General features: G+C 41.8%; 1 protein-coding gene across 1 annotated transcript in view; it reads left to right on the top strand.

Annotated features, from left to right (window-relative positions):
• Window positions 1-22,654, top strand: part of TMEM255B (transmembrane protein 255B) — a 99,454-nt gene that overhangs the window by 37,481 nt on the left and 39,319 nt on the right. The window contains exon 4 of the mRNA XM_071208119.1: window positions 15,033-15,122. Coding sequence (XP_071064220.1) covers window positions 15,033-15,122 — 90 coding nt within the window. The remainder of the gene's footprint in view (window positions 1-15,032; window positions 15,123-22,654) is intronic.

Raw genomic sequence — 22,654 nt, 5'->3', positions numbered from 1 at the left:
AAATAAGTAGGTTACAGAACAGTTACATTGAAAATATAGGGGATTCCCATATACCCAGCCCCCTCCCCCCCTCACACTTTCCCCTACTAATAATATCTTACACGAGTATGCTGCATTTGTTACAATGGAGGAACAAATATTGAAGCATGGACAGAAATTTAATAAGTTAATATTTGGCGCTCTAAAATACATTTTGAGGATAGGCACCTAACATTAATTTTATTCTTAAGCAATCACTATGTTGAATTTTGTTCTAGAGGTTTTACATTCTCTTCCAGATAAAAATCACATAGGGAATAGGACATGTGCACAGAATTCTCTATTCCCTAACCTCTGGGTTACTTCAAATACCTTTAAACAGGATTTGTTTTGTTCTACCTTTTTTTTTTCTTTTGGTATATAATATGTAGAATAGGGCTTGAGATAAAGCGTGTGATGCTTGTGGGTTAGTTTTTATTATTCATTTGAATGAAAATGTAAAATATATATCTGTTTATTCACTTTCATCAAATTCACAAATTGTTTAAACAGAGTACTTTTTTTTTAGTGTCAAATCCAATTGGCCAGTCCTGAACAGCCAAAATCTAAATTTGACCTTGCCAGTAAAATTAACGCACACCAATGATTCTATATTTTTCCACTGTCTTTGAAATTGTTTATAAGATGCTACTGTTGTCTTCCTGATCCTAATCATAAATAGATATAAATTATTATATTTTATAGGAAAAAAGGAGATAGGCTTTCAGTTTTTGAAAATTCAGCGCAAAAGTTTTAGTTGTAACAAGAGCACGATTCTTTCTGCCCAGGCCAACAGAATTTGCCCTAAGCCTGTTTTTTGTTTTGTTTTGTTTTAATTAAAGATTTTATTTATTTCTCTTCCCCCGACCCCCCGCCCCAGTCATCTGCTCTCGGTGTCCATTCTCTGTGTGTTCTTCTGTGTTTGTTTGTATACTCTTTAGGTGGCTCCAGGAACCGATCCTGGGACCTTCCGGAGTGGGAGAGAGGTGGTTGTTCTCTTGCCCCACTTCAGGTCCCTGTTCTGCTGTGTCTCTTATTGCCTCTGCTCTGTGTCTCTTGTTGCGTCATCTTGCTGCACCAGCTCTCCGCCTCAGCGGCACTCCTGCGCAGGGTGGCATTCCTGTGTGGGCCAGCTTGCCTTCGCCAGGAGGCCCTGGGCATCAAACCCTCGACCTCCTATATGATAAATAGGAGCCCAACTGCTTAAGCCACATCTGTTTCCCCCAAGCTTGTTTTTTGTTTTTTGTTTTTTTAATTCTCACCCTTTTACAATTTATTTATTTAAATAAACACTCTCTCTTCTCCTCTTTTCCCATCCCCCATAACTCTAATTTGCTTTCTATCTCTGTAAATTTGCTATTTTTAGTCATCTGTTATAAATGATATCATGATTTTTGTCCTGATGTATCTTGCTTATTTCACTGAGCATAATGTTTGCAGGGCTCTTCCATGTTGCAGCTTGTCTAGAACCTCTTTTTTTTTTTCTTATGGCTGAATAATATTCCATTGTGTGTAGTACCACGTTTTATTTATCTAGTCATTTGTTGATGGGTACTTAGGGTGTAACCAACTTTTGACTTTTGTGACTAATACTGCTATAACCATTAGTGTACAAGTATCTATTTGCAGTCCTGTCTTCACTCTCTCTGGGTATACACCTAGCAGGGGCTTTGCCAAGTCAAATGGTAATTCTATAACTTTTTGAGAAAGCACCATAAACTTTCCAGAGTGGCTGCACCATTTTACATTCCCACCAACATACACTGGAGTTCTAAATTCTTCACATCCTCCCCAACATTTGTAATTTTACTTTTTTAAAAATAGTAGCCATTCTTGTTGGTATGAAGTGGCAATCTCATTGTGGTTTTGATTTTCACTTCCGTAATAGCTAATGATGTTGAACATCCTTTCATGTGTTTTTTGTTCACTTGTATGTCTTCTTTGGAGAAATGTCTACTCAAGTCCTTTGTCCATTTTTTAATAGGTTTTTTTTTTTTTTTTGCCTTTTTTTGTTGCATTATGGAAATTCTTTATATATCTTGGATATTAAACCCTTATCCTCTATGTTGTTTGCAACTTTTTTCTCCCGTTCTATAGGCTGTCCTTTCATTTTCTTGGTAATTTCCTTTGTACAAAAGTTTTTAATTTTAATGAAATCAAATATATCTATTGTTTCTTTTGCTGAGTGCACTTTTGGTGTCATATCTAAAAAGATTTGCTACTATGGTTTCTTCTAAGAGTTTTGCCTTGCCGTATTATTCTGAAGCAAATCCTGTATCTTTCCTTTCATCTGTAAATACTTCACACTCTTCGTTTTAAGGGACGGAATATCAAAAGTGAATCTAATAATTAGAAATGGCTTCTGGTATTGTCCCATAAGATCAGGGATGGAAAAGTTAAGGGCCTAAAATATTTTAACTGCTGATTTTTTCTTTCCTTCAAAGAAAATCTTATCCAGGCTAGCTTAAGTCGAAGCGGAGAAGGGGCCCTGAATCCTCCCCCAGTATGCATGCATGTGTGCACACACACCCACACACACCTGCACACACCTACACACGCACAGTGGAGTCTTAGTGGAACATCGTTTAAAATCCACTGCCCCCGAGGAACCAAAGGGACCAATAAGAATCACCTTCTATACTAAAAAAGATCTCCAGAGAGCGTCAGGCTGTTGGGCCTCTGTTTGGTCTAGAGATGACCTGTTTTTTCAGGTCTGCTGAGGGTTGTGAGGAGGGGCCTTGGTGATCTTTCTCTCCACCCTCCTGCTTAATTCTTCAGCTTAGGGTTTTGACGTCATGGGAATTTCATCCGTCTTTTGGGGGTAGTCCCTTAACTGTCCTTCTACAGAAGCTAAGGTGGTCTTTCCACACCCAGGGCTGAGTTAGGTGGGGACCTGAAACCCAGGGAGGATAGTTCTGCGATTAGGGCAGGGTAGAGATGGCACCTTCTTCTGAGATCTGAAAGGGCCAGAAGGCTCTAAAAGGTCATCATAAGGCACCTTGCCAACTTCCAGAGTAAAAGCACACTCGGATTTCACTCGGATGTGGGTGGCTGGCCCTCGTTCTCCCCCAAACACACACACACACACACACACTCTGGCTCCAAGAAGCTACCACTAAGCCCCCCAGAAGTTCAGTCAGTTTCAGAGAGAAAGGCAGGGGTAGCTGGGGGTGGAAGGAGTGAGTTGGAAACCCAACATCGCACACCTTCTCCGCCATCAGTTAGACCGGGGCTTTGTGACAGGTGAAGTTTAGTTATAGGAATAAGAAGTTCCAGTTTTTAGACGCCTAAGTTCTGAAGCCTGTACGAATTTCTTTCCACTGCTTAGGAAACTGACTAAACAGCTCTGATCATTTAAAAAGTCTTGCTACTGCTGGTTGGAAACTGTCTTTTATTGTTCTTCCAAATGCCAACATAGCTGAGTCCCCAAAAGGTAGAGCCTGATTCCCTGCCCCATTGCTCACAGGACGGGTGATAGTGGGTGAGTTATTTAACCCCCGAGGGACCAGTCTCCATTTCACGCGCTCATGGTGGGGTGCAGGCCGACTAGCAGCACCCTCAGGCACACCTTCACCCTCCCCTGTCTCTGGACATGCTTCTTTCCTCTGAGATGCTAGAATCCCAGCTTTCCTTCCCCTGTTTGAGGCAATCCTGGATAGCACAAGGGCAGCCATTCCAGGAGGTAGGCCCAGGTAGCGAAAACCCAGAAAAGGGATCAGGTGCACTCAACTGGCACTTCCCAACGCAGCGTGCCGTCACCCTGGTGCCAGGATTTGGTGTGCTCGGCCCATTACAGATGTCGGTATACTACAGACATGTTGGTACCAGTGTGCAAAGATATTCATTCCCTTGGCCCAGCTGCTTTGAGGCAGCCTGGCCTTGGCTCTTTCTTTTCCGTAGACTGGAGCTCCTATGGGAGAGATGCTCTCTTGCAGTGCCCGGCTCAATGAACTGGTGTTGATAGGTTGGTGAGCATGAGAAAGCTCTACTCCTCCTGACATTGACCTGCCATTTGCCCATCTGAAACTTTCACTTACTGATCCTAGGATGCATTAATTAGATTGATTTTCTCAATATGGAGAGAATTTATAGAGAACCACAAATATCCTGGATCTTTATTCCTGCAGCTACATGGTCACACAACTGTTCTGTTTGAAACGAATACCTGGAACTTTTGTTTTTGCTGCTACATAAACCATGACCCTATGGCACAAATTTGGAAACTCTAATCAGTTGTCCGAATGCATCCAAATCCCTTCATGTTTAGGACGTATCTTGGGACTTTTCTGATGGAAAGCTACAAACACGTCTGTTTTTGCTGCCACTGTGCAGAGAATGATGTCACTGGAGCCTGAATGTCTAGTAGGAAAGGCAGGTCTACACAGTGTTTTCACAGGTAAATGAAACGACTGACTCCATCTCAAAGTAATTTTAACTGCCTCCAACAATAACAGACGCAGCTGTCACTATTGCTTAAAGGGCACTTGTTTCCTCCTGAGATTTTTTTTCTGTGTATGGATTAATTATCATCCATCTTTTTTTTTTTTTCCAATAACAATTATGTGCCAAGAACTGGTTTAGGCACTTGGTGCCAGGGGTGGATACAAAAAGATCACACGGGGCTTCTGATCTCAAGTTGCTTCTGTTTTAGTAGGGGAGCTTAGACACATGCACAGGCGACACCCCAACATGCTGAGCAACGAGGCCTGCCTGAGGGGCATGATTTAGGGGCTGGGGGAGGACACAGAAAGACACCTGGGCACTGTCAGGATGTTGAGGAGAGGGGGAACTGGCCTGAGAAGGTGGATGCTCCTCACAGATCAATAACAGGAGAACCAGGCCACCCGGGCCTGTCAGAAGACTGGCCCCAGGTTTACTCACAAGCTTAATTTCGAGCCTTCTATAGTTGTTCTAGTAACAGAGGCTGTTTCTAGTTGCAACTGCTATAGCTCTTGGCAGTCCTCACACAGTATGGAGAATGATTTAGATGGTATTCTTTAGAGAACTGACTGGGTTCACGCTGAGTATATTCTCCTGGCTGGCTGTCGTTAAGCTGATTATATTATGAAAAATGTATCTTGAAGAAGAGATAACAGTGCCTGGAAAGAAAAGCAGGAACTGTGACACAAAACCAAATGGAAATCCAAATGTCTTCCCAAAGAGGTAGCTCTCCTGTCTGGTTCTGCCAAGAGTTTTCTGACTGGCTCAGTTCTCCATTTCCAACCCAAATGTATCCAAAGAGTTAGAGGAGACACTTTCCGAGGTCTTCACCAGTGCTATCATTTAGACCAAGAAGGTTCTCAGGCAAGATTGTGTATACAGTCGTCAGAGCCCCGAGTTTCACTTTGTCAGGGGCGGCGGGAGGAAGGGCAGCCGGCAGCGCCAGCTGAACGGTGACGAGGGCAGTTCAGTGGTGGGGACAGACGGGGCAAAACACAATCAAAACGTGTTTATAAAACCTAGGCAATGGAGTGCAGCCCCTGCAGGTTTTAAAGGATCCCGTGAAAGTTTATGCTTTGCTGTGGCATTTTGAACGAAACCAGATGGAGGCAAACTGTGGGCCTCCCTCAGCCAGTCAGGACCGCAGGCAGGCCTCTCCGCTGGGTTAGAGTCGCACGGCCACGGAGTGCAAATTTCCTTGAGTGGTTAGGAGGGTATTTCAAGATGAACACACCTGGGCCCAGCAGGTCCCTAATGGGGGCCCTGGTTCACCCGTGTGTGGTGAGAGACACAACAGGGTTTCCGTGAGCTGTCAGCTCTACGTCTGGAAGTGAATCAGGCCACTGGCAACACTTTGTGACTGGCTGCCCTGGGCTGTGGGCACACACCAGCCACGTGCTCCTGCGCTGGGCCCGGCAGACCTCCCCTTCAGAAGAGGGGGAGAGGTAGCCCCAGCCCTAGTGAGCCCTGGGGCCGGGGCTCTGCAGGGGTTAGTGGAACAGGCCTCGCTGGGCCCTGAGGGCTGCTGGTAGTTTTTGACTTTTTCTTTAAATTTGAGTATGGTGATAGCTTCTGCCCCATGTCAGAGGTGGTGCTGGGGGATGAATTAGACTTGGCAAGGACAGGGGAAGCTGGGCCTGGAAGAGGGAGTGGCACAATCAAAAGGCCATTTGTCAGGAGTGGATGTAGCTCAAGTTATTGAGCACCTGCTTCTCGTGTACGAGGTCCTGGGTTCGATTCCCAGTACTTCCTAAAAAAAAAGTCTGCTAGGCTGCCAAAATGTAGTATACCAGAAATGGATTGGCTTTTGTAATGGGGATTTACTAGGTTGTAAACTTACAGTTTGGAGGCTGTGGAAAACGTCCAAATGAAGGCCTCATCAGGCAATGCTTTCTCCCCAAAGACTGGTTGCGACGCTGGGCTCCACTCTCACATCAAGGCACGTGGTGGCATCTGCTGGTCTCTTCTGGAATTTGGTTTCAGCTTCCGGGCTCCTGTCTGCTCCTCTGTGGGTTTTCTCTCTCTGCTTCCATGGGTTTCTATCTTTCTCTGCATATTCATCTTGTCTATAGAGGATTCCAGCAAGACCATTAAGGCACACCCGAGCCATGCCCTACTGGGTGATCTAATCAAAGGTCCTGCCCACAAAAGGTTCACACCACAGGAGTGGATTGGCTCTAAGGACATGATTCTCTAGGGTCCATAGAAGCCTCAAACTACCACACCTTTCCTGTTTGCAGGCAGGATCACCTATTAATATCTGCAGCAGAAAGAGGGTAAAGACCCCAAGTCCTTCTTTGCCTTTTCATTCAGTTTGTAACTAAAAAACAAAACAAAATGCTTACATACTCAAGTTAGTGCATCATTGGATTCCCCAGAGCCTAGCACAGGGCCTGGGACATCAGAGGTGCTCAGGAAATACTTGCTGGAGGAGTAGGTGTTCTTTCCATTGCTTTTGTCTTTGGCAAGTCTTCCTCCCTCCCTGAGATCGTGTGGCTTTTGGAGGAGACCTGGGTAGAGGAAGGAGGCTGCCCTCTGAACTCCCGGGATTGGAGCTGTGGCCTCTGTGTGGCCCCCCGCTCATACTGCCTGGTGCTTGCCCGGCCTGCGAGGCTGGAGTCGGGAGTTCTGGGTCAGGATCCCCCTTTCCCACGCATGGAACCTGGCTGGGAAAGTCAGTGACTGATCTCCGCTCAGTTGACTCATCTCTAAAATGGGGATAATTATGGGCTAATTGTTATGAGGATTAGAGGAGAGAGTCAGCATGAAAGGGCTTGGGAAACTTTAAGGTGGTTGTATTTCATCTTTGTTTCTTTCTTGTTGGCCTCTTGGGCTGGGAATTCCGCCCAAGGAAAAATGCTGGGTGCTCTTAAGCAAATAGCTATGAACTGTGTCCTAGGCAATGATCTACGCCTCCTCTGGCTGGGTTTGGTTGAGGGACCCTGCATTTAATAACAGAAGCATTTTCAACAGAAGCAATAGAAATCCGTTGTTCTCTCAAAGCTGATGCTAAAATGAGGATGGTACAGCCTCGTGATGCCGGGATGATACCTAAGAGAAGAATGTACCATGGGGTTTTATTTTTCATCTTTAGGGGCATGAGCTAAGTGAGGAAAAAGAACAAATCTAAGAATTGCAGGGAGGTCAAAAAGAAGGCTTCATGACAACCAGATTAGATAGACTGTTATTACCCTTCAGAAATAGCACCACTAATCTAAAACAATTGTCTTCTGAATCTTTAATTCATGTTTTATCTATTTTTATAAAAGTAATACAAATATAGAAAAGTTCAGGGAGGTATAGCTTCTACAAAATATTTTTGCTTACCTCTATGCATAGTAATCATTTTACTATGCTGTAGTTTCACAGGGGAGAAAACATACAGGTGTTTTGAATAACCAATCTGACCACCATTTAGTGTTGGGTTTTGTTTGTTTTGTTTTGTTTGTTTTTTCTTAGGAGTACTGGTAATTACACCCAGGACCTCATATTTGGGAGGCAGGCGCTCAACCACCGAGCACTCCACCACTTAGAGTTTTGAGGGTCTCTGCACTGATATCCTATTTTTCTTCCCTTAACTAGCCACTGGGAGTTTGTGTCAAAACAGGAACTCAAAGTTCAAGGGCATCAAATCAGCCAACATTTCATCCTAAATCTTTATACATTGTTCAGACCTGCCTCCCCTCCCAAACCTATATTTAGGGGATTTGAATCTCTGGACTGACAATATGATAGCCAGGCCCTGAGCCTCAACAGACTCCAGCTCCTACAATCGGATTTATTGGACTCACCTCACTCAGCTAAGATGGAGTTGAAGAAGGACAACCACCACACCATGGAGCCTAGAGTGCTTACAACTGAAAGTGGGAGGATTGCATCCAGCATCCATGTGGAATCTGAGCCTCCTCTTGACATAGAGGTGCAACGGACACAACCAATCCAATGTCCGCAGAGAAAAGGTGGCATTGGAGTGGGAAAAGTGAACATGGTGGCTAATGGGTATGGGGAATGGCAGGAAGAGACGAGATGTGGAGGCGCTTTTGGGACTTGGAGTTGCCCTGGATGGTGCTTCAGGGGCAATCACCGGACATTGTAAATCCTCCCAGGGCCCACTGGATGGAATGGAGGAGAGTATGGGCCATGATATGGACCATTGACCATGAGGTGCAGAGATGCCCAGAGATCTACTTACCAAATGCAATGGATGTGTCATGATGATGGGAGTGAATGTTGCTGGGGGGGGGGAGTGGTGGGGTGGGGGTGGTGGGGTTGAATGGGACCTCATATTTTTTTTTAATGTAATATTTTTACAAAATCAATAAAAATAAGAAAGAAAGAAAGAAAGAAAGAAAGAAAGAAAGAAAGAAAGAAAGAAAGAAAGAAAGAAAGAAAGAAAGAAAGAAAGAAAGAAAGAAAGAAAGAAAGAAAGAGAAAGAAAGAAAGAAAGAGAAAGAAAGAAAGAAAGAAAGAAAGAAAGAAAGAAAGATATGTATCTTATCTTATAAAATCTTCTCTGTTAATATGGCCAAAGAGTTGCTTTAGAAGAAATGAATAGGCCAAAGTGTTAAAGAACAGTTTTTTTTGTAACTCAGGGAAGGACACTGTCAATTTTAGGACTTGTAAACATATAACATAGTAGAAGAGTGCAAAACAGACATGGGGGTGAGTTTGGGACTAGGCCCTCTGGGAAATATCATCCTATCATGAATTCATTTCAACTGACTTTACCTGCATACGGTATACACCCAGCTCTGCTGCCTTACTCATTTATGTTTAATGCAAGCATTCTAACTGTAGTCATTTGTTATTCATCATTGGCACAGTTAGGAAACCATTGATTTACAGATTGTCCTCTGCTGAAACATTTTTAAAACGGTGAGGATGCTAAACAGTCTTTTCAGAGAAGTTTCACTTTTCTTTGCATATGGCCTTTGCTGCAGAAGTAGGTGAGCCTGCAGGGCGGGCTTCCATGGGTTTTGAGGAGGTCCCTGGGCAGGTTTGTGACATGGGATTCAGAAGGAGGAGGAGGAGGAAGGACAGATGGTTGTCCCCTACTCATACCTGGTGGCTTGTTTCTGCTTTGACCCTGTCTGTCACCGCAAGTGGGACCTGCTGGAAACAGCAGTTTTACCCTGAGAATCCAATTTGACAACTTTTAGAGCCTGCAGAAATGTACCAATTTGGTAGCTGCAAAGGTGCATAGATTATAAAGAATGGGTTGATATGCAGCTTAGGATTTTTAAATTGTTTAAGTCATCAATAAGTCTACCATGTGTGAAACAGGAAAGACAGCCCAAGGTCATATTCTGATCAATACTTTCCAGACCCAGATTTTGTAACCCCCGATGGGTGCTCTTTGTAATTGGATGTTATGGCTTGAGAAGGTCTAGACTGAGTGGGTTCAGGCTTCTTCCATGCCAAGTGATTTTCAGAAGAGGCTATTGAATCTGCAGACTTTTTCTTCTATTGAGAAAAATTCTATTTGTCACTGGGACCTTTTTTACAGACCTGGTGAACTAAAAAAATCTCTGTTGGGATGGAAACCAAGTGGGTTATAAAATTGAATAAAGTTTTCAGTTGATGTTTATGAGTGCCCATGCACTCTCGCCAGCATGGGGCAAAGATTGGAGGCTACAAAGAAGAGAATGAAACATTCCCTATCCTTGAGAAGTCCATGGTGGGGGGGAGGGTGGAATAGAGACCCCTCAAGATTTAGAGTGGAACCCAGTTTTACTTGGCTGGTTGATTGGTTCATCTGTTCATTCATTCATTTATTTGAGTGAATGAACGAACTCATGTAGTTGTGATTTAAGATAGTGTATGTTCAGTGCTTTCCGCATCTAGTATTAGGAGGTGCTCCAAAATGTAGTTGTTACCCCTGTTGCTATTTCTTTGTATCTACTGTGTGCCAGGCTCTGGTTATACAGAAAGGAATGCTGTCTGTCAGGAGCTTGCAGTTTAGTGGGAGGGACAATCCTGGAAAGAAATAAATGATTGGATCTGTGTTGTGTGATTATTATATTCTTAGGATTTTTAAGATCTTCATTTCCTGTCTCACTATTGCCATGCCATTGGATCTTATTTTTATGATGGTGTTGACTTGCATTCAGCAATCACTCTCAGGGGTTCCTAAAGTGGCCTTTGAGTGCTTGCTAAAAATGCAAATTCTGGGGTCTTGTAGAACTTCTAAGGATGAGGCTCAGAATTTTGAGTGGGTGATTTTTATGCCACTTATCAATCCCATGTCCTTGCCCCATGGTTTTCTGAGACTCCTGTGGCAAAAGGAAGGCATCCAGAGTGTTCTTGCCATGACTCCTCCCTTTTCAGAGGATGCTCCTAAGACTTTAGGGAAATGGAAAGGATATAAATCAACATATGGAAATCCATAGCTTTCACATATATAAACAGTAGTGAGTTAGAGAACATAATGGTAGAGAAAACCCTGCTAACCATTGCAAGAAAGATGATTAAATATTAGGAATAAACTTAACAAAAAATATGTAAAACCCATATGAGGAAAACCTTAAAAATATCCTGAAAGACACAAAAGTAGATTCGAACATATGGAAAGCCTTCCCTTGTTCTTAGATAGCAGATTCAGTCTCATAAAGATGTCTTTTCTGTCCAAGTGTATGCATTTAAACTGAACCTTAATTAAAAGGATACTTTTTTAATGAAACTGAAACAAGTTGATATTAAAATTCATATGGAAAAAATGTAAGAATACTAGGAAAACACTTGGAAAATGGAAGAGATTAGTCCTATTACACATTAAAACATATTATAAAAACCTCTAAAATTAAAATACCGTGGCACTGAAGTATAAACAGACAAACCATTAGAACAGAGCGAGTTGAATAAGAGATCCAGGGAAGTGGACTTGGCTCAACAGATAGGGCGTCCGCCTAACACATGGGAGGTCTGCGGTTCAAACCCTGGGCCTCCTTGCCCCGTGTGGAACAGGCCCATGCGCAGTGCTGATGCGCGCAAGGAGTGCCCTGCCACGCAGGGGTGTCCCCCGCGTAGGGGAGCCCCATGCACAAGAAGTGTGCCCTGTAAGGAGAGCTGCCCAGCGCGAAAGAAAGTGCAGCCTGCCCAGGAATGGCGCTGCACACACGGAGAGCTGACACAACAAGATGATGCAACAAAAAAAAACATAGATTCCCAGTGCCACTGATAAGAGTAGAAGTGGTCACAGAAGAACACACAGTGAATGGACACAGAGAGCAGACAACGGGGGGTGGGGGAAAGATAAAGAAATAAATCTTTAAAAAAAAAATAGATCCAAAAACTTATGGAAATTTAATAGAAGTGTGGCATGTCAAATCATAGGGGCAAAAATGGACTTTTCAATAAATGGAGTTGGAACAACTGGGTAGTCATTTGGAAAAAAGATAAAATTAGATCCATAACTTATACCATACACAAACAGACTAGAGATCTAAATGTAAAAAAAAAAAAAAGAAAGAAAGAAACCAAATAAATACAAAAAGAAAATATGGTAAATTTCCTCTTTACCTCTTGTGGGGAAAACTTTCCAAGTCTGGTAGAATACAGAGGCAACAAAAGAAAAGTTTGATAAACATGACTGCAAATAACAAAATTAATTGCTTAGCAAATAAATACCATAAACACAATCACAAGATTACTGACAAATTGGGAGAGTCAAGTTGCAATTTATGTCGCAAATAAAGGATGTAATGGGTGCGTACATGTATATGCACATGTATGTGTGTATGTATCTCCTACAAATTAGGGACATAATTGAGGGACCAAAAGCCCAATAGAAAAATGGAAGTGGGGGAAAAAACATAAACAGATAACATATAAAAAGTATTAAAAGAATAGTCTTTAAACATATAAAATGATATTCACCTCATAATTAGAGAAATGCAAATAAAAATTCACTGAGATACCATTCTCATCATCAGACTGGTGAAAATTAAAGAGTATGCAACACATTCTGTAGGCATGGCTGTGAGAAAATAAACTCTCATACATTGGTGAGCAAAGGGACTTAATGTAATTTTGGAGGTAAATTTTACAATAACAAAGCTACATATATATTTAATACTTATCATTTGACTCAGAAACCCCAGTTTTAGGAGGCTGCCCTGAAAATACACATCTACCAGTACGAAACTCTGTATGCATGGGGTTAGTCATTGCAGCGTTGTTTGTGATGGCAAAATATTGGGAACAACATAAATGCCTCTACAGAGGAGAAGGGGTGAATAAACGATGGCACGCCCACACAATGAAGTTCTCTGTAACTATGTGAAAGACTAAGGGAAGACGATGAACGGGTAATGATTTCCAGTCTACACCATTAAGCAAAAAAAGCAAAATGAAAGAAGAACAGGGAGTAGGAGGGAATGGGGTGGAAAACATGGGAGAATGGAATTGGGGTAGAAGGACTGGAAGGAGATATGCCTCTGAGTACAGACCCTATTAGATAGTATAGTATCTGACTTTTAGATTCATGTTAAAAAAGAAATAATTTTAAAAAGGGAAGGCAATGTGGAAATCAATTATCCTAACCACATTACAAATAGGTACCATAACCACATGGAAAGGGTAGGGGAAAGAACTAATGTAAGTAACTTTTGAAAACAGTATTTTGACTATCTACTCTAAGAGTAAAGACAAAAAGAGCTACACACAAATATTGGATTCCTCTTAGTAGAGATTTTTAATTTTTTCCCAGAATATGGGTTACCGATTCCAAAATTACTTTATTTGTATTCTAGCACACTGAGCAAATCAATCAATCAGTTAATTAATTTTTAAAATGTAGATAATGAGAGGTAGATTTTTTTTTTTTGAGGTACAGGGATTTGAACCTGGGGCCTCATATGTGGGAAGCCGGCATGCAATCACGGAGCCATATTGGCTTCCCCAAGTTGGTTTTCTCCTTCATTTTGCTTGCAGGGTTTTTTTTTTTCAGGAGGCACTGGGAACCAAACCCAGGACCTTTCATGTGGGAGGCAGATGCTCAACTGGAGAGCCAGATTTCTCACTGTTGGAGAAAGGAGTTACAAATAAGGAAAGGGGTTATTTGTTGTAGTTTTGTTAAAAAGTAACATTTGGGGAATCGGAGGGAAGGATATGCAGGAATTCTTTGTATGATTTTTAAAATTTTATTTGGTAAGTCTGAAATTTAAAAGTTTAAAAATTTGGGAAGCAGACTTGGCCCAGTGGTTAGGGCATCTGTCTGCCACATGGGAGGTCCGTGGTTTGAACCCCGGGCCTCCTTGACCCGTGTGGAGCTGGCCCATGCGCAGTGCTGATGCACGCAGGGAGTGCCCTGCCATGCAGGGGCGTCCCCCACGTAGGGGAGCCCCACGCTCAAGGAGTGCGCCCTGTAAGGAGAGCCACCCAGTGCGAAAGAAAGTGCAGCCTGCCCAGGAATGGCGCCGCCCACACGGAGAGCTGACACAACAAGATGAGGCAACAAAAAGAAACACAGATTCCCGTGCTTCTGACGACAACAGAAGCGGACAAAGAAGATGATGCAGCAAATAGACACTGAGAACAGACTACTGGGGCAGGGGGTGGGAGGCAAGGGGAGAGAAATAAATAAATAAATAAATAACTAAATCTTTAAAAAAAAAAGAAAGTTTAAAAAATTAAAAAGAAATTGCCAATAAATATGAGAAAAGGTACTTAAGCTCAATAATCTTCAGAAAATGAAAATGAGACTTTTTTCCCCCTGTTCATTAGATTGGCAAAACTTAACAAGATTAATAATATGAAGTGTCGTTCAGGATGTTAGGATGTGGGCATTATACTGTTGGTGGGAGTAAAAACTGGTAAAGCTTTTATATAAGGCAAAACTGTATTCTCTCACTGTTTCAACATGCAAAGAACCTAAGTATGTCCTATATAGAAATATTGGGTTCAGATGTGTTCTAGGAATCTACCCTATATAAATGCTCATACATAATTTTTATACAGGACATATTTAGGGTCTTTGTGACAGAGTTTCTAATAGAAATTGAAAACAATTTAAATACCTATCAATAGTGAAATGGTTAAATAATGATAAACTATTCTGCGATAAACTTTTCTACTTCTAGTTGCCCTCAAATGGAATGAGCTCTCGGACTAATCATTAAGGGAGAAAACTGATTGTATAACAGTACATAAAATATGGTTCCATTAATGTAAAAATACTTGTAAGTAAACACACACTGTGTGCATGTTAAATGAATACAAATATAGTTGTAATTGTAAACAAACTGCTGTCAGGTGTTACTTCTGAGAAGGAGACTGTGAGAAGGCGTGAGAGCAGGTTTAAAAATTTCTTCTTTATTGTTTGCCTCACACCCAGAATGTATTCATTTATATTTTGTGAGATAAAAACAACAAAAATTACTTTGCACAGGGTGAAATCTGGCCTAGGATTGGGTCTATCCTGGACTCACTGAGGACAAAAGTTAGTGGTGAAGAAGAAAACATTCTATGAGAGCAAAATCTAATACTGAGTTGGAACTTTGAATTGGTTTGTATTTGAAAAAGGATTTTGCTGAAACTATTTGAGAACTTAGAGCCCTTCCCTTGTCTTCCTTCAGTTGGTAGCAGCAATCGTGTTTATCAGCTTTGGCATGGTGGCGGCAGCTTGTTGTGCCATAGTGGATGGTGTGTTTGCTGCTCGACATATAGTGAGTACTACCTTTAAATCAATTTCACGATCTTAATTTTGTTCATGAATTCTTTCCTGGGTAAAAAAAAAATACATTATATATGTTATATATGACATATAGTGTCATACACATTATATATGACATGTAATGAGTACTACCTTTAAATCAATTTCACCATCTTAATTTTGTTCATGAATTCTTTCCTGGGTTTTTTAAAAAAAACATACATTAAAAAATGTAAAACGTCATTTTGTGGAATTGAGTTTAGAGTGTTGGAGATTTGGGCCCAAAGGGTAACGGGAATGAAAGAGAAAAAGGAGAATGAAAGAAAGAGAAAGAAAGAGGGAGCAGGGATCATGGGGTCTGCGAGTAGAGACTCATCAGACAACTTGATTGTTTACAAGGGGCTCTTTAAATACCCCAGTCTACCCCAGGACAAGCACGCGTTAACTATTAGCTTTACTAAGGAACTCAAAAAATCTTAAGGTACTAAGGCTAAGTGTTCTATTTACTACAAAAGGTAGGTGCTCATCTTTTCTTTCAGCCTTTAACAGCTACATCCTGTTTGCTGGGAACTCTTAATTACCGCATTCCTTACGTTGTAAGCGTAGCCATGGAAACAGCACGTCTCTCTTTGCGAGACCACTATGCCTCAGTTTCCAACATTAGAGATCTTAACATTTCCTCTGTTTGCCAACTGTCGTCTTTCCTTTTGTCAACCTTCCCTGGCACCCCTCCCAGCGCGCGTGCGCGCACACACACACACTCACACTCACACAGTACACACCAGCATTGTTCCATCAGTTCAAATCAAGATTCTTCAACTTCTTAAGCCCTTTGGAGAAGTCCCTCATCCTTTCTTTCCCAGAAATTCCACCATGTTCTCATATTCAGGTAAATGTCCTTATGTCGTCTTTAACCTTAATGAAACAAGATGCATCCCTAGAAATTGACTTACCATGACTTTGCAAGTTCAAATACATCTTTCTGAAAAAGATTATGATGGAATTTTCTAGCCTGACTATCCTGTCAAAGATCTTTTACATTTATTTTATGATGTTGAAATAGAAGCCTGAAATAAAAGATTCCGTTAATAGTTATTTAAATGAGAGCTACATCAGAAAACACACACTTTTTAAACCAGGGCTTTCACATAGCTACGGTACAGAACACTTTTTAAAAAATTGTTATAGCAAATAGGTTTGAAATGAAACATTAGCTCAATGGTGATGGTGATTATAAAAATATATTAAAATCAGTAGTCAGGACAAAGGCAACATTTTAAATCCATTGTCAAATTATGTATACTTTTTCTAACATTTTTTCTGTTTATAAAATCTTTGTCGTAATGGCAGGAAATGGTTCTTCCTGTTTCAACTTTGACTTTCAAACTAGACACATTAAAGAATATTTGAATGTTTTATTTGTTTAGTCTTCTTTGATAGAATTCCACATGATCAGAATCATGTACAGTACAAGTATTATATTATAAATACTTAAGTGTCCCAGTTTGACTTACCAGCACATTTTCTTTTGAAATAGGACAGCCCTGATTACAGTGCAATGTTATTGTCTGCATTTCAAATGTTACCTTTGACCTCAAAAGTCAGAAGCAGTGAGCCAAATTAAACTTCGAGGTTAATTTTGTTTAAAAATTGGAGGCTACGACACTACATGTACTTTATCTGAAAACTGTGCTTGCTGAAGGGTCATTACTGAGATTATCACTCTCTTTTGTTCCTAAAAGTATTTTCTCAGTCTCCTGTTAGAATTAAACGGATTCAGTGAGCTTTTGAATATGGTTTTTGAAAATCACTAATAGACATTTTTATGGTCTTATACAGAAATAATTGGGCCACGATGAAGATATATGTCTTTTTATTTTTATTTTTTTTATTTCTCTTCCCTCCTCCCCCCTCCCCCCCGCCCCAGTAGTCTGCTCCAGTTGTCTGCTCTGTGTCCATTCACTGTGTTCTTCTGTGACTGCTTCTATCCTTATCAGTAGCACCGGGAATCTGTGTTTCTTTTTGTTGCTCTCCACGTGTGTGGCGCCATTCTTGGGTAGGCTGCACTTTCTTTGGCTCTGGGCGGCTCTCCTTACGGGGTGCACTCCTTGCGCATGGGGCTCTCCTACGCGGGGGACACCCCTGCGTGGCAGGGCACTCCTTGCACGCATCAGCACTGCACATGGGCCAGCTCCACACAGGTCAAGGAGGCCCGGGGTTTGAACCACAGACCTCCCATGTGGTAGGTAGACACCCTATCCATTGGGCCAAGTCTGCTTCCCGATATATGTCATGTTTATACTGCCCATAACTATCTCCCAGTTATTCTCTTGCAGAAATATATTGATAGTGATGTCAGGTTGCGCTGCCCAGCAGCGTATCTCTTTTAGCCATTTTTATTTTGGTTATGAGCACAAAGCAATGCAATTAGATGCAACCAGATGTGTGGAAGATGAATGCAAGGAGGAGCAGAACCAGTATTGTGGGTTTTTTCCCAGCCCAAATAATCTTGCATCCCTCCAATTCATCCTTTATTTACACTGCCACCAGAATGATTTTGTTTAACACATCTAACCTGGCAACCACTCTGATCTAAATTATTTGGCAACTTCCAATTGCTTTTAGGATAAGAACCAACTATCTCTGTAGGTTATATGAGGTCTTTCATAACCCAGAATACTTTACACTTGTCGTTTCCCATTATCTCCACATTATTATTTTTTTGGCCATTTTGACCTATCTACAGTTCCCAATTAAGTTTCTCACATATTCATTCATATTTGAATTAACTTATTCTCTCTGTGTGGAATACCAGGTTACCCACCCCACCTCCCCCAAGCTTCACCCTCCAACCCTCAGCCCCAAACAAATATCTTTTTCCTCACATTCATTTGTTTGTACAAGGCCTGCATAACCAAATCTCAAATACAATCCCACTGCCACATACTCCTTAAAGTTTTCTTTTAAATTTTTTAGTTTTATAAACAAACATTACCCCTTCTTTCCTCCTTCCCCAACCCTCAGTCAAATGGTAATTCCTTGTTTAAATTTTTGAGGAACTGCCAAACTCTTTTCAACAGAGGCTGTACCATTTTACATTCCCACCAACAATGTACTTGAGTTCCAAATTCTCTGTATCTTCTCCGACACTTGTAGGTTTCCATTTATAAAAAATAATATCCATCTTTGTATGAAGTAGTATCTCATTGTGGTTTTAATTTGTATTTCTCTAATGGTTAATGATGAGCATCTTTGGATGTGTTTATTGGCCATGTGTATATCTTCTTTGGAGAAATACCTGTTCAAGTCTGCAATGGTTTTGCACTGTATGTACTCCAGAAAAACATGTTCTTACATTTAACCCATTCCCGTGGGTGTGAACCCATGGTGTTAGTCAGCCAAAGGAGTGCTGATGCGAAGTACCAGAATCTCTTGGCTTTTATAAAGGGTATTTATTTGGAGTAAAAGCTTACAGTTACAAGGCCTTAGAGAGTCCAAAAGGTGCCATAAGAGGTACTTTCTCACCCAACGTCTTATCACATGTTGGCACAAGATGGCAGGAGACTTCTGTGAGGGTTCAGCCTTCCTCTTCCTTCTTAAGGCTTCATGGGTTCAGCTTCTTCTGATCTCATCTGTAGACTGGCATAGGGCTTATCTCTCTTCTCCGGCTCATTTCTTTGTGGGCTCAACTCTTCTGTTCTCTTCACAAGGTCAGCTGTAAACTATCAGGTGAATGGCTCAACTGCTGAGACCAGTTCAGCAATGAGTTTGCACTAAGGGAAGGTGATGCAGAACTGAAGAGATAAAAGGACAGAAAGAAAGACGTAAGAGAGGAAATAAAGATGGGACCAGGGGACTCACAGCTTCTGAAACTGAGAGCCTCAACCCTAGTTTCCACATTTATTTAGGAACTAACAAGCAGCTGTTTGTTATTTACAATAAAAAGGGACAGGTGCAACATTTACAATAATAAGGTACAGGTCATACAAAGTTCAAATGCCTCCTCACACAACATTTTTTTCGTGCTGACCACATGGTGTTCCATCTAGTCAAGGCCCACACTTTTTCCTAAGCCTGTACTTTCTGTCTGCGTTATGGAAACGTTTCAACTTCAAACTATGTTTCTTACTGTTTTCCCACAACACTCAACTGTTCCCAGGGCTCCAGAGTCCAAACCAAGTTCTCTCCTCTGCCATGTCTTTTTCTGTGTATCTACTTCTGTCTTCTCCCTGAGCAAATGTCCATATATATAGCCCACAAAGTGGGGGTGGGAACTCAAACCAAGTCACCCTAATGATGTGGTTGAATCAAAGCCCTAATCTTAACATAATTTAATCAAAGGCATCTCGGTTGAATCCAATACAATTAAAGGGTATCACACCCAGAGGAACAGAACTTTTACAAACATAATCAAAGTATCTTTTTTGGAATTCATAAATAATATCAAACTGCCAATGCATTATAAGTAGGACCTTTTGATGAGGTTACTTCAGTTAGAATAGGGTGTGAGCCACCTCACGCAGGCTGGGTCTTAATCCTACTACTGGAGTCATTTATAAATGGAATGAAATTAAGGCAGAGGGGGAAAGAGAGAGAGAGCCAAAGGAAGCAAGAATTTGAAACAGAAACTGGAGAGAAGAGGAGGAAGAGACCAGGAGATGCTGCCATGTGCCTTGCCAAGGATCACCGGCAGCCAGGCCCAGAAGCCACAGTCTTTGAGGAGAAAGCATCGCCTAGATAATGCCTTGATTTGGAACTTTTCCCAGCTTCAAAACTGTGAGCAAATAAATTAACATTGTTTAATCTGACCCATTTCATGGTATTTGCTCCTGTAGCCTAGTAAACAAAAACAAAGTCCTTTGCCCATTTTTAAAATTGGGTGTTTGTCTTTTTTTGTTGCTTTGTAAAATTTCTTTATAGATTCTGGATATTACCCAACATATAGTTTGCAACTGTTTTCTCCCATTCTCTAGGTTCTTTTCACTTTTTCATAATTTCCTTCAATGCACGAAAGTTTTAAATTTTGACGAAATAAAATTTTCCTGCTATTTCTTTTGTTGCTCGTGCTTTTGATGTCATATCTAAGAATCCATTGCTGAAGATTCATTTGTTATGTTCTAAGAGTTTTATAGTTTTGGCTCTTATATTTAGATTCTGGTTCCATTTAGAGTTGATGTTTATGTGGTGTGAGATAGGAATCTAAATGCATTCCTCTTCATACAGATATGCATTTTACCCAACACCACTGCATTTTCTTAGGACCCTTTTCAAAACTCATTTGCCCATAGATGTATGGTCTGTTTCTGGACTTTCAGCTGTTTCACTGATCTACTTGTCTCTCTGCCATTACTACACTGTTTTGATTGCTGTCACTTTGTAATACAACTTGAAATTGGAAAGTGTGAGCCCTCCAAACCTGTTCTTTTTCAAGACTGTTTTGGCTCTTCAGGACCCCTTGTAGTTTCATATAAATTTGAGGATTGGGGGAAGCAGACTTGGCCCAGTGGATAGGGCATCCACCTACCACATGGGAGGTCCACGGTTCAAACACCGACCTTCCTTGACCTGTGTGGAGCTGGCCCACATGCAATGCTAATGCGTGCAAGGAGTGCCGTGCCATGCAGGGGTGTCCCTCGCATAGGGGAGCCCCACGCGCAAGGAGTGTGCCCTGTAAGGAGAGTCACCCAGCGTGAAAGAAAGTGCAGCCTGCCCAAGAATGGCACTGCACGCACGGAGAGCTGACACAACAAGATGATGCAACAAAAAGAAACACAGATTCCCAGTGCCGCTGATAAGGATGGAAGCGGTCACAGAAGAACACACAGCGAATGGACACAGAGAGCAGACAACTGGGGGGGAGGGGAGAGGTGGGGAGAGAAATAAATAAATAAATTTGAGGATTGGCTTTTCCATTTCTGGGGGGAAAAAGGCTGCTGGAATTTTAATAGGGATTTCATTGAATTTGTATATTATTATACTTATGTATTAATGCTACCTCTTCCAATTCATAAACATGGGATGTCTTGTCATTTATTTAGGTCTTCTTTAATTTCTCTCAGCAATGGTTTATAGTTTTCAGTATACAAGTCCTTGATATCCTTAGTTAAATTTATTCCTGAATATCATATTCTTTTAAATGCTATTGTAAATGGAATTTTCTTAATTGTCTCTGTGGATTGTTCATTGCTAGTGTATAGGAACACAGTTTTTTTTGTGGGTTGATTTCTTAATTCTTCAATCTTGAGGATTTGGGGATGGTGAAGCCCACTCTGTTTCTGATTGAGAGGGACTGCCTTCCTTTTTTTTTTTTAAAGGATTTGTTTTATTTATTTCTCTCCCTTTCCCCCCACCCCTGCCCCAGTTGTCTGTTCTCTATGTCAATTTGCTGCATGTTCTTCTTTTTGTCCACTTCTGTGGTTGTCAGCGGCACAGGAATCTGTGTTTTTTTTTTGTTGCGTTATCTTGCTGCATCAACTCTCCATGTGTGCGACGCCATTCCTGGGCAGGCTGCACTCTTTTGCGCTGGGTGGCTCTCCTTACGGGGCACACTCCTTGCACGTGGGGCTCCCTTACGTGGGGGGGCACCCCTGCATGGCAGGGCACTCCTTGCACACATCAGCACTGCGCGTGGACCAGCTGCACACGGGTCAAGGAGGCCCAGGGTTTGAACCGTGGACCTCCCATGTGGTAGGTGGATGCCCTATCCACTGGGCCAAGGCTGCTTCCCCCCTTCTTCTTTTTTTTAAAGATTTATTTATTTATTTAAATCTACCCCCACCTACCCCCACCCACCCCCCGCTCCCCCCCGCTCCCCCGCTCCCCCGGTTGTCTGTTCTCTGTGTCTATTTGCTGCGTCTTGTTTTTTTTGTCCCCTTCTGTTTTCGCCAGCGGCACAGGAAGTGTGGGCGGTGCCATTCCTGGGCAGGCTGCTCCCTCCTTCGCGCTGGGCGGCTCTCCTTACGGGGCGCACTCCTTGCGCGTGGGGCTCCCCTACGCGGGGGACACCCCTGCGTGGCAGGGCACTCCTTGCGCGCATCAGCACTGCGCATGGGCCAGCTCCACACGGGTCAAGGAGGCCCGGGGTTTGAACCGCGGACCTCCCATGTGGTAGACGGACGCCCTAAACACTGGGCCAAGTCCGTTCCCCCCCCTCTTCCTTTTAATAACAAGTCATTTTGAATCACTTATCCTTTCCTTTTGTGTAGATTTTTTTATATAGTCACCATTGGGATTATATTAGCATATTATATCTCTTACAATTAGTTTGTGTTGGTTCCAACTTGACTTCAATAGCTTATACGTACACAGTACCTATATCCCACCAAACCTCCATTTTATGTTTCTCTTGCCACAAATTTCATCTTTATCCATTGCTTGCACATAACGAGATTCATGCTTATTTTTTTATGCATTTGAATTTCAAATTTCAAGACTTCTAAGAAGTAAAAGACAGCATTATAATGAATAAATGAATTATTAATACTGTAGGCCATTATATTTGCCCATATTGTCATTTACACTAGAAATCTTTATTTCTTCAGCATT

Source organism: Dasypus novemcinctus, chromosome 15 (genome assembly GCF_030445035.2).
Source record: "Dasypus novemcinctus isolate mDasNov1 chromosome 15, mDasNov1.1.hap2, whole genome shotgun sequence".
NCBI classification, from domain to species: Eukaryota; Metazoa; Chordata; class Mammalia; order Cingulata; family Dasypodidae; genus Dasypus; species Dasypus novemcinctus.
This window is presented reverse-complemented; position numbering and strand designations above follow the sequence as displayed.